Raw genomic sequence first — 16665 nt, forward strand, 5'->3', positions numbered from 1 at the left:
TCCCAGGACTCAATTGACCTATGTTGCTCATTTACAAACTCGATCTCACTTTTTACGTCCTCAACTCGATTTAAAAATTTCAGCTTGATATCTCTTTTCTTTTTTGAGTAATCGTGATGACAGACGGACAGACGACAGACAGCATCAATATTTTTAAGCGTTACAAACTTGGGACTCAACTTAGTATACCTTGGTATATTTCATATACATGGTATAAAAATCGATTCTTTGAAAATTCTAACTGAATATAACCCCTTAAGTGAATGAGGTTACAATCAAGTTTTCCAATTTAGTATTCTAGTGTTATTTTATGAATCATTTTTAATTAGTCAAATGACTTTTAGTCAAAAATTTTCGCACTCGTAGGCTAAAATGAATTGCTCACTTGTTGCTATAAAATAATTTGAGCAGTTCAATCATAAGCTTTAACAAAATAATATGTATTCTACAAACAACATTGGTTCACACATATATTCGTTTTAATAAATAGTTTTAACAATTTTTTTTTACACTAAAACTATATTTTTTTGTCATTTTATATAAAATTTTTGAAATATTTATAGACGTGTTTTATTTATTAAAAATAATATAATCTATACCTAATACCTGTGCATATTTATAATAATGATTTTAACCGGTTTGAGTTCTTCATAACCATTAGGCTACGTTCAATATACACATATTATACAATTAACGTCAGAAGAGTAAAGAAATTTAGAAAAATAATCTTTTGTCTAGATCCATGATAAAACATCGTGGTAGCATTGTACTCATGTATGGTTTTTAACACCTTATGTGAAAGCCAGCACTGGCTTTACCGGTAGGCTCATGTCTACTACGCAAATTTGAGGGCCGTCAAAATTATAGATTTAAGAGCGTTTGATGGGGCCAATATTTGAAATAGTACGGTGGATGTAAGAAAATGGACGTATGAGTGAATGACGTATGATTTTGGTGTTGCAGATAAATAATACCGTGTATTCCGGAGACTTAAATAAACGTGCAAATTAAAAACTAAAAAACACGGTTTTGTAACTATCTGAACAAAAAGATATAAAATTATCGTTAAAAAGCGTGGGGTGTTAAATTTCAGTTATTGTAAATATTATACAGACAGATTTTTGTAAAAGGGAAGTCATTATAAAATATTTTAAAAGAACACCACGTTTTTTTACGATAAAATTACATTTGAATTTAAAGAAATTATTAATCCGAGGTTTTGAAGGGGATCAAAATCGTGTTCAAAGTTTCCGTTACATAATAATTATACTAACATACAAACATACAAGCATCCGTATGAAGTTAATAAAAGCGTGTTAAAAAAGGGAAGACGTTAAGAATACGTGAAATGAAGTAGGAGGGACATCTCTAGTGCCTACTAGCAGCCAAATCCCAAATCCAGCAATGATAAAGGTTGTAGATAGATCAGAGAAATTGAAAAATTTTATCAGTGTTCTTCCTTACCGAGTGCCTAAATATACAAAGAAATTTGAGAAAATATTAAGTAATAGTTTCAAAAGCTTTTGATTAACTCGCATGGACCATGGTTATAACAAATTCATCTAATTTCTTGGGTTTATTTTTTCATTGTAATTATGTCGTCCAAAACCCTTCTGATGATCGACTATAGTTATTTAGTTCTCAAATCAACAACCAATGGCGATTTTGTTACAATTTAAGAATATTCCAGAATTTTTGTATGCCTGCAACATTCAATTAATTTAAAAATATTTATAAATTTAAGTAGAATATGCACTTAAATTAATTTTAAATCTTCATAAACTGTTGACAAGAATTCTAATAAAATGATGTTTGTTATATTCAATGTATTTTGTAATTTGTATTATAAAGTTGTTATCATTGGGACAAATTGGTAAGACTTATTAAGATATGGACTAATGTTAGTACATTTTCGATTTTATGCTTTTTTCACTTTTCATGCTGTTTTCAATTTATTAAAATAAACGTCTGAATAAAAATAGTTATTTTTGTGAAACTTTTTTTCTTAAAATTGGCTCAAGATTATGCTATATAATCTTTTTGTACTTACCTAGGATATACTCTGTATAAAGTCTTTACTCCAATATATAAAAAGACAAGGAAAAAAGATAAACTTTCGAGTTATTTAGACATTACTAATATCTAGCCCAATTCAAGTTGAATATAAAGAAAAACATTTGGGTGAAAATCCCTACAAACCTGATAAATTTATCCAAGACAAAGTTAATTAGACTACCATTTATTAGAGAGAAATCATAAAAAGAATTTTCGAGTCAATTCTAAAGGGGGGTCCCTGCTAGCAGTCGAAGTTCACCAAATTGTAAATAACGTTAAAATAATGTCAATTTTTCAATACACTTATAGCTAGGAAAGCGTTATTTTCAAGGCCGTTAAAGTTGTAGAATAAAAGGATATTTAATTTTGACAATCGGCAAAATTCTCGAAACATTGTGATGACACAGGCACACTCATATTTCCACCCCTGATTTTCGTAATTTATCACCCTTCTTAGCTCATAGTGTCAAATTTTTAATTTCTTAGCAGGCGTTTTAGCAATATTCACAAAAATATTTCAAAATTCCAACATCCTGTGTCTAGAAAAGTAAGCTTTCTTGGATTTAATTGTATTAAACAAAAATTTTAACATTGTCTAAGTTTGATAAAGTCCTGCCATTACTTCAGGACCACCAAAAATATATTCCAGATTTCTATCTTTTTAAATTTCTCTATAACCTGCTACATACTTACTTTTTGTGTAGAAGTTATTTTCAAAAACCATAAAAGCATAGGAAATTTATTCGGAATATGTAAATATTAATTTGGTTTTAATAAAAATTCAGGCTAGAATGCAATGAAATAAGTGTTTGAGCGCCTAGAATAAACATTGTTTTTTAATAGATAAAAAACAAAACTTATATTTATTATAATGCAATTGTTCTGTTTGATTATTTGTATTATTCTGTTGATAGTTTGAATCACGTTTTTGGATATTATATATTACTCTTAATCAGTTTAATCCAGTAACAATATACATCCTCTTGGTAAAAATTAGTACACACTCGAATCTCTTCATCAATTCTCGATTTTTCTAAGAAGATGATGATGACCGTAATTTAGTGGTTAATATAGGACATGGACCGTAGTGTGACTTAGTAAACACTTCGGTCAAAACGCCATCACACTTTGTGACCGGAGTGCTTGTTTTGGAAACCGGACGAACACGATATGTTATTCCGGAATTATTTCAGAAACTTTTGAAGAAAAATTATATTTCGGCTAATAGGCAAATGTTCGTAATAATTACAGGTTAACGCGATATTTGTCCATGAAAGATTTGAGAAAAACTATATTCTCTTTTTAGTTGGATTGACTTTAAAATCACTAGAATGAAATAAAAAGCATAGAAAAAGCAAAGTATCAATATAGGAACTGACATGCATTTCCATATACCTTCTGCAATATCGATAATTCTATTTATACCACCAAAATTTAAAAAAATGAAAAAATTATAGAAAGGAGTTTTTCAATAATTTTATTGAGAATTTTAACTGTATTCTGTAAATCTCTAGCTGTATTCTTAAAATTTTCTAATTTTTCAATGTAAAATTAGCATATTTGCTGTACTATAATTTATTTATTTTATATTTAATGAAATTTTTATTTACTAATTGGTTTAAATATGTTTTATATTATTTACATGATTTTATATATTTCAACATAAATTATTCTGATTTATAATTTTGCAACATACATTTAAATATTATTTTTATAGAATAATTAATTATTGTTATGAATAAAAAATACCTATATAGGTCGCAAGAGACTACAAAATTTTAAAGTCGTAAGATAATGGTAGATTTGCAAGCTTAATTAGAAGAATATTTCTAAAATAATGCTAAAAAACAAAAAGTGCTCTTCCTGAAGGATCACGTCCTTTTTTTATTGTGTTTATTTTAAGACGCTCTGGCAACCCAGGTCGCACGTCCTTATTTCAAACATTTTGCCTCTTGCAACTATAGTTACAATAGTTACTTTAAAATTACAGAAATATTTTTGACAAGAAAATCTGCCTGGTAGAAACTTTTAACCTTTTAATAAAACGCGAACGAATTTCAGCATATAACTATGTGCTTTGGAGCCTAATGAAAGGTGTAACATTCTTTTATTACTCTTTTTACCTACGTCCAAAAAACTTACTGATAACGTCGACCTTGAGATTTTGTAAATGTGTTCTTTATGTTTCCAAATTTCAAATTGAAAGCGATTCGTTTTTTTTTTGTTATTCTAACAGAAATATAATCGAATAACAAATGAATAATCAATTTTTCGAACTTCAATATAACAGGGTGTTCGTATGCAGATTTAATTGCAATTTTTAAGAAGGCGGTCAACTGACACTCAGGATCATCTTTCTATGATACTAACAAAAACATTTATATCGTTTGGAGCTTGGAGGCGAAGGAATTCCTTTATCAAAAATTTTCGAAACCTGTGAAAAGCTTACAGCTTCCGAAATTTTTTTTGCTAGTTGCTAACCACTAAGATACAAAAACACGTATACAAAAAGCCAATGATTAAAATGGTACGCCTGTGGACTAAAAAGATGAATTACCATGATTTTAATGAAATTTTAATTTATTTTGTTCCTGTGAATTATTGTTAAATTTAAATATAAATTTGCTCGTTAAATATCCGTCATATTTAAAATGTCTAGACGTTTTATAAAGCATTACTAATGTAATTTTACCAACTGTATATTATCTGTAAATAATTAATTATTTTATTTTAATAATTTTTATATTTTTTGTTGCTATTCGCTTCATTCAAGTAACCAAGTATACAAAATGTACAGAAACATTCTAAAATTTTAATTGACGCGCTAAAAGAACCAGCTAACAAAAAAATAATTCGAAATTCCACTCAAAAATCAAATATCGATATTAAAATCAATATAACCACGATGTTTTAATCATTTAAATCTCAAAATTTCGTAAAATATGTTTTATGCAAATTTATTCAATCGGAAGTTTAATAAATACGTTTTAATGATTCATTAGTTTTTCTAATTGGAATTTAATTTGCTTAATAATTTATTTTAATCAATAAGATTAATCAATAAGATGTATATAATTAACATTTTAAAAGCACGAAGTAATTAATTAGCTAACAGATATTCAATGATGGATGAATCATTTGTTCATCAAGGAACGCACCTTAGAAAATAATATTACACTATCTTTTACATGACACGATATTATTTATTTATTTTCGACTTTTAGTATGAATTAGGTAATTGATAAAACTTTTTAAATTGCTCATAAGAAAATGTATTAAAATTAACGCCATCTGCAGATATTTAGTAAGATTTAAGCTTTTTGGTGCTGGTGTAAAGTTTATTTGTTAAATTTTGATTTAAAATTAATCCCTAAATAATATTCTTTACAAAAATACGCATTACTTCTACAAACCTCACAATGACTTAAAAACATTGATGTAAGAGTCCGAGCAGAATAAAAATCCATAGAAGAACTAAACTGACGTAATTCACTTGTTCAAATCTTCACTATTTCGAAAAACTATCTCGGTAAATAATACAAAGATTTCAATAATTATTTTATGGACATATCACCACAAAATATCAATGGGCGAAATAAGCGAAAAAAAAACAATGAGCGTCATTCTTACTTTCGAACAACAGCTTTATTCCTAGTAATAGAAGCTTTTTATAATATTTTAAGGACTATGCCTTTTCTAATTTTCGATCTGTTACAATTATTCCAAAAAAATGTGCATAGCCTTTATATCTAGGAATAAAATTGAAAACAAATGTTGGGTTACAAGTATTAAAAGCTCAAAAACTTGGTTATATAATCTTTTTATTTTTTAATCACATTGTAAGTATGCTAAAGAGTTACATATCAAAATATAAATAATATAATAATTTATTTTTAATGTTGTCTTATTTTGATTCAATATCTTTTTGTAAAATGTTTTTAAGTGATATTCACTTTTATATTCTTAGAATTTCGTCTGTCCATCCATCTATCAATGTGACATGGCTTCTGCATGTTGTTCTCATAGTTATTTGTTATATGTTCGTTTTCATCTTATTAAAAGTGCATTGGCAATCAGATTGTGTGCAGATATTTTTAAAAAGAACTCTTCATCACCTATAAGTAGTAAGATTTGCATTAAAAGTAAATTCACGTATTAACAAATAAAATACATTTGAATCATACAAATTACTCAATTTGTAGATAACAATCTGAATGAGAAGAATAAATAAGTTACAAAAGGTCTACCATTCGGTAGAGTCTTTAGGTAAAATGATTTAATTATCATGAGCTTGGAAGATTTTGTATATATTATTTAATGAAATCTTAATAATATTCTGAACATTCCTTCTTGATCTTTCATTTTTACCTTCGAAAAGAAAAGTAGACTTATAATTAACATGAAAGACACATAAACAGATAAATGCCATCATAGCTTTTAATAAACGGTTTAGTTGAATCCAAGGTTGTAACATAAAAAGTGGTCAAATCTGGATGGTTTGCTAGCTACATTTTATAAAATCTATTTAGTTATTTAAGGATTTTATGACTTTTCTTCCCAACCAGCCATCAAGTTTTGTAGTGCGTGGTTGGATTGAATGTCCTAGAAACTTGTAGAACTTTCCAAGCAACGTCTGGCAGTGCAATTTGTATATAAATAGAAAATTACGATACAAATTCATTGTTTAACTTCTTAAATAAATAAATAATTAAGAAATTCAAAAAACCCGGCTGCGTTGAATAAAATCTGAAAGAAAGAAACAAGTCTAGTAGTTGACATAGCAACTTTAACTTTCGGGGCCCATTATTGAGGAAATTTGAGTCGATTCTAGAGTATAATTGTATCCGACTGTAAAACTTGATAGGTAAACTACTGGTCTTGTTTCTTTCTTTTCAGATTTTATTTTACGCAGTCGGGTTTTTGATATTTTTTGATTTATTTTATTTTAGACTTTTTAGTGTCCTGGTACTAAAAAGAAACCCTCTTATTCTATTATATTAAAACTTTTTTAACCAATTGATTATTGCTTATTAAATTTAAACCTGTTACTTATACATATATTTTTGTATTCTACTTTTAATTTCCTTTCTTTTGATACCCTACTCGATAGGTTTGGTTAATTTTAGTTTTATATTAACGTATTTCTATTTTGCACCAAAAAATCGCAATTTTGTCTTTTTTTAAACACCTATCTATGGACACTTCGGTTTTTAAGACGAATATAACGATACCTTACCTGTCGAAGTCCACCAAGCCGTTTTGAAGATACAAGGTAATAAAGAAATTGACAAACAAATATACGTAAATACATACAAACATACATACATTCATACAAACATAAATACTTAAACACTCTTTGACAGTCGGGTAATTAAAATAATTAGAATCATATATTTATCAATTTGATTTACGTACATTCTTACGTACATTTATAAATCTGAAATTTAAAACAAAGACTATGTTGAAATAATCTTAATTGATTTTTGATTTTATGTAAAAATTATCATAAAAATTATAATCTTTAATTTTTTATAAATCCACATTTAAAATAATCCATAAAAATTTGTAAAAACTTTTCTTACTAAAACAATACAATTCTGCCAACAAAAATTAATGAAAAAAAATCTCATTTCTGTCACACCCGTTTTCACAAAAATCAACTTGTCCTGGAAACATGGCTTAAAATTAAAATAGAATAAATAAAATCAAAATTAAAACTACAATTTCATCAAAATGAAATTATAAATGTTATTTGGAACTTGCTTTTACTTAAATTAAAAATTAAAACTCCTTTCTAGGAAATTATTTACCATCCAAAAATAAATATTCCAATTTAAAATTCTGCACAATATTAAAAGATAAATTATGCAAGATAACAAGAGATTTAAAGATGTTTATAAATATTGTTAACAACATTTTATTGACACTTATTGTTTGTTAATAATAAAAAGTTTGTAAGAAATGAAATACAACAACATTTTTCTTGAAATTCTTCAGGTAGATAAGATAAGTGATCTCAACTGAAACTTCTTAAATTATATTCGAAATGTCAATGATCTCCACACTTATCCAAGAACAATAGTATTTATTACATTTACTTCAATAAATGGAATTTCTGTTGCTAAATGGATATCATCTTTTAATGAGCAAAAAAATTTTAACAATTCATGTCGATATTGTCTTTTGAAATAAATACCGGGTGTTCGGATAATATTGATAATGAAAAACTCGGTTGAATTTTGATAGTTTGGTATATATAACTTTTTATTTTATTTTTCTGAAAAGCCCAAATAGATCCACGAATCAGTGTCTGTATCTGCGAACTTCTAGTTAAAGAGATAAATAGAAGTTTCGAAATATCGAAGAACGTATCTAAGAAGACTCTCCATTAAATTAACTTTTTCCATAAAGCCTTCTCCAAACTGACCGATTTTTAAGATTAACGTCTACTTTTTAGCTGTTTCGGGTACGGCACCCGAAAATCGCACTGGAAACATAGCTAAGAACACTCCCCATTAAATTGCCTCAAAAGAAACAAAAAAAATCAAACCGATTTATCCATTTAGGCGTTACGGAACCACAGGCAGACTGACACGCAGACACACATAGCGGTCAAACTTATTACACTTTAAAAATAGACATTCCTCGACTACACAATGTTTACGGCATCATTTTCTTGTAAAATTTTCTTCTTATTTTGATGGATTCTACATAATCTGTAATTTTTTTTTGCATTATTTTACCACTCATTCGGTATAAACTAATTTGAACACATAATTCCTGTGTACATTTCCAATGAGTTTTATTATTTTAAGCATTTAATGAATTCATTACGTACGTTTTAACAAACACGTTTGGTTTTAAAAAATGCTGAGAACTTTCGTAATTAAAAAAGATTTTTAACATATCAAAAACACAAACTTAAATTACTCTTTTGTTTTTAACTATAAAAAGTTTTTTTTAAGTTTGTTTATTCAAAAAAATGCTACAAATTATGTATTATACAAATTTTAGTTAACTTAAAGAGGAAATCGCTATCTGTAAACGACAACAGTTTAAACGATGTTTTCTTGTATAGTATGTACTTTACTTTGATTAATTTTTTTACTTAGATTATTCTACGGGTGTCACTAATTTTCTTTTCTTCTATCGATTATTCACGGACAAATTTCATTTTAATTAATTAAAAATTATCGATATCATAATTAAATCTGTTATCTATTATCTATCCGTGAATGGCTCACCAGCCTCTTTCATGTAAACAATGTCAATTTTTTAATTATATCTAGTATTTCAAACAAGTTATAATTTATTTATTATTTATACATTCAATATATGAAAAATGCATATCATATTAGAAACATTATACATAGTTTGATTAATATTTATATGATTAATAGATTAATGAAAAAATTGATTTTACCAATTAATCAAGTCACTAATAAACCTATTAAAATGATTTATTGTTCTTGTCAATTTTTTAATAACGCTACATAATTATTTAATTTGAAAATTTCGTTTTGTCATGGTTGTTATTTTGTTTCATGGTAAATAGAATGTAGAGAAGGGCAAGAATAGCTCCATTCACTATTATTGCTAGAAGGAGAAAATTGTATTTAAAAAGGTTAAAGAAGTGTCTTGATAAAAGGGCGTATCTTTAAAAAGATTTTTATTCTATTTTAAACATTATATCAACATTATACACTTTTGAATTTGAGATTGTCGATTCAAGAGAAGGATGAACAAGACGTATCTCAAATGATACAAATTTATATTTTAGATTTGACTGGATATTATGATAATAATTTCAAAGTCAAAAAGTGAAACTTTGTCCAAAAAGTGAAATATGCCAAATATCAGTGGCGGATTTAAGGGGAAATGTCCAGTGGGCAAAATCTATTAACAGGGCAATTTTTTAGTCTTCGTTGATGAACTTGTTGCCCTCCCTCCCTTGTGGTGCCCTTACCTACAAATTTGTCTTTTCCCTTGTTAATGAACTTCGTGCCACCATGTCACTTTTACACAAATTGGATTTTCCCCTTTTATTTTAGTCTTCGTAAATGCACTACGGGTCCCTTTTTGCAGTCCTATTTCGAGGGCCCAGTGGGCAATGGCTCCCCTACCATCCCTTAAATCCGCTACTGCCAAATATGCTTGCTTATCTCCGAATATTATAAAAATCTATTTTCCGTTAAAATAACTATGAATGGAATCTAATAATATTCTCATTGTCTTTTTAAACAATATAATCAAAGTATTGTAAAATATTGATTAGGTATTGATGACTGAGTAAGAGTATACTATTTGTATTTGTGTGGTATAAATTAATATAAAAATATTTCATTCAAAAAACGTACAAATAAGAAAAATATGTTTTAAATAAAAAATACGTTAAATGTTTATACAATTGAATCATGTACGCTTCAAACTTTAACATTCATATCGAATTACAAATAGAAAGAATATTATGAATTCATTTTATGAAAATGATAAACAATTTAAAACAAACAAGTAGATCTCTTAAACCATAACGACCCGCAATGGTGTTATATTACCTATATTTTATAAAACAACCCCTATTACAATATCCGATATACATCTTTAGCCATACGGGATAAGTTTTACTTTAGTGCACTACGTTTTGGTCGAAAAACAAAGTTTTTGCCTTTTCTATATAGTGTCCCATAATTTTCGCATTTCGATCAAATTCATCACCTCTTGGAAACTTCCTTGGAGGAACGTTATTAAAAAAGATGTAACTCGTAAAATTTTAAAGATGCAAGAAGTTCTTATAACGATAAAATTGTTTAAACGCCCTTTTATCAAGACTCTTCTTTAATCTTTTTAAATACAATTTCCACCTTCTTGCAATAATGGTGAATGGAGCTATTCTTGTTTTTCTCTATGTGGTCAATTGAAAATTTCGTGATTTTTAGACCAAAATTACTTAAATTTCATTGAAATCAGAGACATGAACTCCGTTTTACGAGATAATTAATTTGTATGATAAATTTAAGTAAACATAAACAAATTAATTAAAAGTTGTGTTTTTATTTGTTTTACAGGCAAAGTCTGAAGAACAAGTTGCATCCGAACGTGCCTGGTTAGATTCTGAACGTTTATGGTTAGTACATCGTACAGGATTTACTGGATGCCGACGAGCTGCATCACATTATGCAAATGGTAATGGCAATACAACGACAAATGGAAACGGTACAAATGGTGGTATTGATGTACAATCTGGAAAGATATCAATACGATTGGATGATTCTGGTGAAGTTCTACAAGTGGATGAAGATGATCTTGAAAAAGTATGTATCATTATTGTATCTACGAGTGTCGTAGGTGTTCGGCAAAAGTTTTTTTTTGGATTTTGGTGGGGAATGTTCGTTGAAGAATCCAGAAAATATGATTTATTTATCACTTTTTGTTAGAGTGCAACAAAACTTTTCAGTCGATTGATTAAAATCTTTGAACATTTTTTTTTTTTAAATTAATAAACGAACCAAATTTAAGTTTTCAAACAGTTTAATTATCCGCAAAAAAAAAATTTTGGCTGAATATTTTCTGATACTCATACATCGTAATATAAATTTTATAATTTTTATCATTCTTTTCTAGGCAAATCCACCAAGTTTGGACAGAGCTGAAGATATTGCACATTTACGTTACCTAAATGAATCAAGTGTTTTACATTTATTGCGACAAAGATATGCTAGTAATTTAATTCATACATATGCTGGTCCACATATGATTGTTATTAATCCAATGGCGCCCCTTGCTATTTATTCAGAAAAAGTAAGTATCAAGCAAGTATATACATCACTATTTCTTATTAGCTTGTCTAAATCAATAAACGCAGATTAAAATAATTAACCATCTCATGCCTTAAATGAGAGAAGTTTCACGTTTGTCCGCTTGTCCTAAGGTTGAAGTATCGTAGTGTCTCGAGATTAAAGTGGTTTTGAAATTTAATATCCCAAGAACCAAAAATTATTATTTACTAACTCTTGTGCAGCGTCATTGTGTTATACTGCCTCCTTCAACTTCGCGGCAATTTCGTTTAGCAAAACCGGATGAAAGTTGACATTTTCCGCCCGATTCAAAATTTTAAATATGTTTCAATGTGAACAACCAGAAGTGGGAGAAATATTTCGAGAACCATAATAATTCCTTGAGAAAAATTATTTACGGAAGCCACTTTATATACAGCACTTTGAAAAATGCACTATATAATTATCGTTTAACCTAGTTGCCAATCCAATTTAAATAAAACTTATGCTGTTCTGGTATTTCCTCTCTGGATAATATTGATCGTACTCTTATTCAAAAATTGTTATTCTTACGAATTCGGTATAAAAATTAGCTTATTGCATATAAGATTTTTTTTAAACTCTGATATTTGTTTTAGGTTGTTTCTATGTTCAAAGGTTGTAAAACTGAAGATATGCCACCACATATTTATTCAATGGCACAATCCGCATATAAAAATATGCTCTCATCTCGTCGTGATCAGTCATTAGTATTTTTAGGACGATCTGGTTCCGGAAAGACATGCAATTTTCGACATTCCTTACATTATTTAGCATTAGCAGCTGGTTCATTAAACAAAGTGATTACAGTTGACAAATTAAATCACATTTGGACAATATTAGAAAATTTTGGTAATACAAAAACACCAATGAATCAAAATGCAACACGATTTACACAAATATTTAGTTTGGATTTTGACCAATCTGGTGTAATTGCATCCGCTAGTATCCAAATATTATTATTAGAACGATCACGGGTTGCACGTCGATTGGAAACTGCAGATCCAACATTCCATATAATGTATAGAATGTTAGCTGGAGTTGAAGGTGTACTTAGGAAAGAATTATTTTTGGATTCGTTATCATCGAATGAAGGAAATGTTTTTATAACACCTCTTCAAAAACACGAAGATAAACAGAGAGCACAATCAGAATTCACAAGAGTGTGTAGTGCTTTTACAGCTCTAGGAATAACAGCGCAGGAACAAAAAATTATTTGGTCTTGCCTTGCGGCTGTTTATCATTTAGGAAGTGCTGGCGCTGTAAAAGGTAAATATTTTAAATGCACAGATGACGATCAAATGGGATCTAGTAATGTTCCAATCCTGCAAGAAAGATTTTTGTTGCTCTAATCTTACAGAGAGCATAATTCAAAACCGAGAAAATTGTTGGATGTACTTAGAAATTAAATTATCCAAGAGATTTTCATTCCCAGCTTCAAATTTTATATTACTCTTTTGTATACTTTTTAGTATTTTTGTATCTACGAGCGAGAAAATAAATTATCCATTTAAATCTGGCACAGTCTTTCAAAATTATCTGTTTTAGAGAGTAAAGCTAAAATCATTTCTAATATATTGACTTTATTTTTAGCTGGATCTTCAAATTCACGATATCAATTTGCAAATCCTCAATCAGCGCAAAGAGCAGCACATTTATTGGGTACAACTGTTGAAGAATTATCACGTATAATATTTGGTTTAGCATCCGGTGGTATGGTTACGCCAAGTGCACCACGAGTACCATTCCGAACGCCTTCACCAACAGATCGTGGTTTTGAAGGCAGTGTTGTAGGATATGATGCCTTAGAAGGATTTTTAGTTGGATTATATGCTGAAGTATTTAATTGTGTAGCGGCTTTAATTAATAAGTATGTTTTTCATTTTTAAATAGAATAAATTTTATCGTATCACTTTGCCAAATTTAGTATGATGTTATCAATTCGAAATATTATTATTTGAACGAGTCAGAAACTATATAAAAATCTATATCGTGTAGTAATATACATTTCTGGATATTTGAGTTATTAAAAGAACTTGCAAAATTGACCAATTTTTTAAAATAAGCAATAGTGGGTATTATGTAAATTGTGGAATGTAAAAGAGGTTATGGATTTGAAACTTTAATAACTATTATGTTAGGTTATTTTGACCTCGATACCTCAATCCTGAAAATTTGAGATATTTAATGTTCGATTCTAAATTTTAAAAAAAACTTAAAACAAGAAAAAAACTTCTTAGATATATATATGAAGACAGGATTCCTGTTTATCTCAGAGAAGATTTCAGTCATCTTCACACTTGTTTTCCAGTAATAATTTTCTTAAACTAGAAACAAAAAGAGATAGAACAAACGAATTCAAACGTTCTGTGATCTTTTATCACAATACGTTGAAGATATTTATTCTTTACATTTAATTTAATTTAAATTTAAATACTGATGAATTTTTTATCATTTTTCAGACAAATTTCGGCCTCAGTTCATACAGTATCATCAATTTTATTAATTGACACACCCGGTTTTCAAAATCCAGCTACATGTGGTCGCCAAAGTGGTGCAACATTCGAAGATTTGTGTCATAATTATTTACAAGAGAGATTACAATTATTATTTTACCATACAACCCTAGTGGCACCCAAAGATCGATATGTACAAGAACATATTGAGTATAATTTCGAGGGAGAAGCTGAACATGAAAATTTAATAAATCCTGGACCAATGGTCAGTTTATTAGATAAAACTGCCCAAAATACAATGGTAAATATTTTCATTAAAATTTGTAATGTTATTTTGTGAAACAAGTGCACAAAATTGTTAATTACCCACCTTAGTGGGAAGGAAACGTTTTTCCGCTCAATCAGGCAATACAAAACTAAAATGAGTTGGTCCTGCGGAATAAGTCGTCTCTTTGTGTACGATTTACTTTGCTATTTGTCACACAGCAAGTGAATACGTTTTCAATATGTATGCTAAAAATTATTATGATTTCTAAAATTATTTTATTTGTAGATTCGTAGTTCACAAACGGATATTAATGATGCTGATCGAAGAGGATTTTTATGGCTCTTAGATGAGGAAGCCATTTATCCTGGTTCTACAGATGAATCATTTATGGAACGTTTATTTACGCATTATGGTGATCGGGATCATCAACTATTGTTACGTAAAGCACCTGGATTTAATCAATTTATTTTACAACATTTACAAGGAACGAATCCAGTTTTGTATACAGCAAATGGATGGCTTAAATCTAGTCGAGAAAATCCTGTTGCTAGAGCAGCAGTTACTGTACTTCAAGAGAGCAATAAGTAAGATATTATTTTGAAATTTTAAATGCCTTATGTGACCAAGAACGTTGATAGAGAAAATATTTTTGGTTGTTTAAAACTTGAATTAATAGAGATTTCTCTCTCTCTTCAATTTTGCACGATTTTCGTGACAACTGAGTCGACGAAAATTAAAATTTCTTTATGACCTAACATTATGAACAAAAGTTTGAACACCCCCTCCCCCTACTTGAATGATTCCTGTGCAGAAGCCAGACTAATGTTATAGAATGCACGTACTTACATAAAAAATCGAATTTCACTTTTGGAAAAAATTTTTATTGGTAATTGTTTCCAACATTTATTCTAATAAATATACTTAATTTCTTAAAAGGATATTATTTCTCAGACAATTTCAGCAATTACAATTATTTTGTTATTTTTATTATTTTAGGGAAGAAATAAGTAAGTTATTTGTGGCAGTACGAGGTCTGGGACCATCAAGTATAAATATGAGCGGCTCAGTATGTGGTATTGAAGGAGCACAATCATTACGACGAGCTTCAAGTATACGTAGAACATTTACTGCTGGAACAGCCGCAATTAAAAGAAAATCAATTTGTTTACAAGTATGTTAATTTTTTTACTAGCATGCTAATTAATAACAAAAATTATTTTATTAAATTTACACATTTTTTTTCCTTGAAGGTTAAATTCACCGTTGATGGGCTTATTGAGACATTACGCAGAACCAAATTACGTTTTGTGCATTGTTTTTTACCACAACACAGTGCTGGAATGTGCGAAAGTCGTACAGCATTACTTTCAGTTCGATCTATTGGTGGTCAAGCTGATGATTCTTTAATTAATTTACCCTTAATAAGATCACAGGTAAATATTTGAAATTTTATTTATTTATTTTTATCTAATTATACGTATAAGGTGCCTGATTTATCCATTATGGTATTTTTCTACATAAAATTTTATTAAATATAGCTTGTGAGGCGAATGTCAGACCGGTGAATTATCTGGGAATATATGAGCTAACTCGTATTCGATTGAAAAGTCTTTAAGAAAGAGAACCCTCCACGTTAGTCTCGTTGGTTCGAGTGGATGAGACTATGAAATCTTATTACAATTTAATTGAAAAAAAATAATGTTAGGTCGTTTAAACTTAGTGTGCTTAAATTTAGTTTAGTAGAGCGAGACCAAGAACAATACCAATACCAAGACTATATTTGACTAGAATCTTTGTCTTAATCATTGATCTTGGTCTTGCATGTATTGTTTGATCTTCCATATGTGTAAGAGCAAGGTCAAAGTTCAACACCAAGTATACTAGGCAGAATCAGTTAATTACAAAAGGACATAAATCAATGTGTAAGACACAGAGCAAAGTTCAATCCTAAGTGTGTAAGATAAAAATGGTCAAATGAGCCTTGTTTTGGCCTTTTGGTATCCATCACTACTTAAATTTCGCAGTACATTTATAATGAACGCTGATCACTTTAGTTTACAAAATTGTTTAGTGG

General features: G+C 28.7%; 1 protein-coding gene across 3 annotated transcripts in view; it reads left to right on the forward strand.

Annotated features, from left to right (window-relative positions):
- LOC123299724 (unconventional myosin-XVIIIa) overlaps positions 1 to 16665 on the forward strand; it is a 274559-nt gene that overhangs the window by 154961 nt on the left and 102933 nt on the right. For all 3 annotated transcript variants that reach the window (XM_044882037.1, XM_044882038.1, XM_044882039.1), the window contains 8 exons: positions 11121 to 11366; positions 11677 to 11853; positions 12467 to 13136; positions 13461 to 13737; positions 14330 to 14624; positions 14877 to 15175; positions 15588 to 15762; positions 15842 to 16024. In XM_044882037.1, coding sequence (XP_044737972.1) covers positions 11121 to 11366; positions 11677 to 11853; positions 12467 to 13136; positions 13461 to 13737; positions 14330 to 14624; positions 14877 to 15175; positions 15588 to 15762; positions 15842 to 16024 — 2322 coding nt within the window. The remainder of the gene's footprint in view (positions 1 to 11120; positions 11367 to 11676; positions 11854 to 12466; positions 13137 to 13460; positions 13738 to 14329; positions 14625 to 14876; positions 15176 to 15587; positions 15763 to 15841; positions 16025 to 16665) is intronic.

This window comes from Chrysoperla carnea, chromosome 5, assembly GCF_905475395.1.
Source record: "Chrysoperla carnea chromosome 5, inChrCarn1.1, whole genome shotgun sequence".
Classification (NCBI taxonomy): Eukaryota; Metazoa; Arthropoda; class Insecta; order Neuroptera; family Chrysopidae; genus Chrysoperla; species Chrysoperla carnea.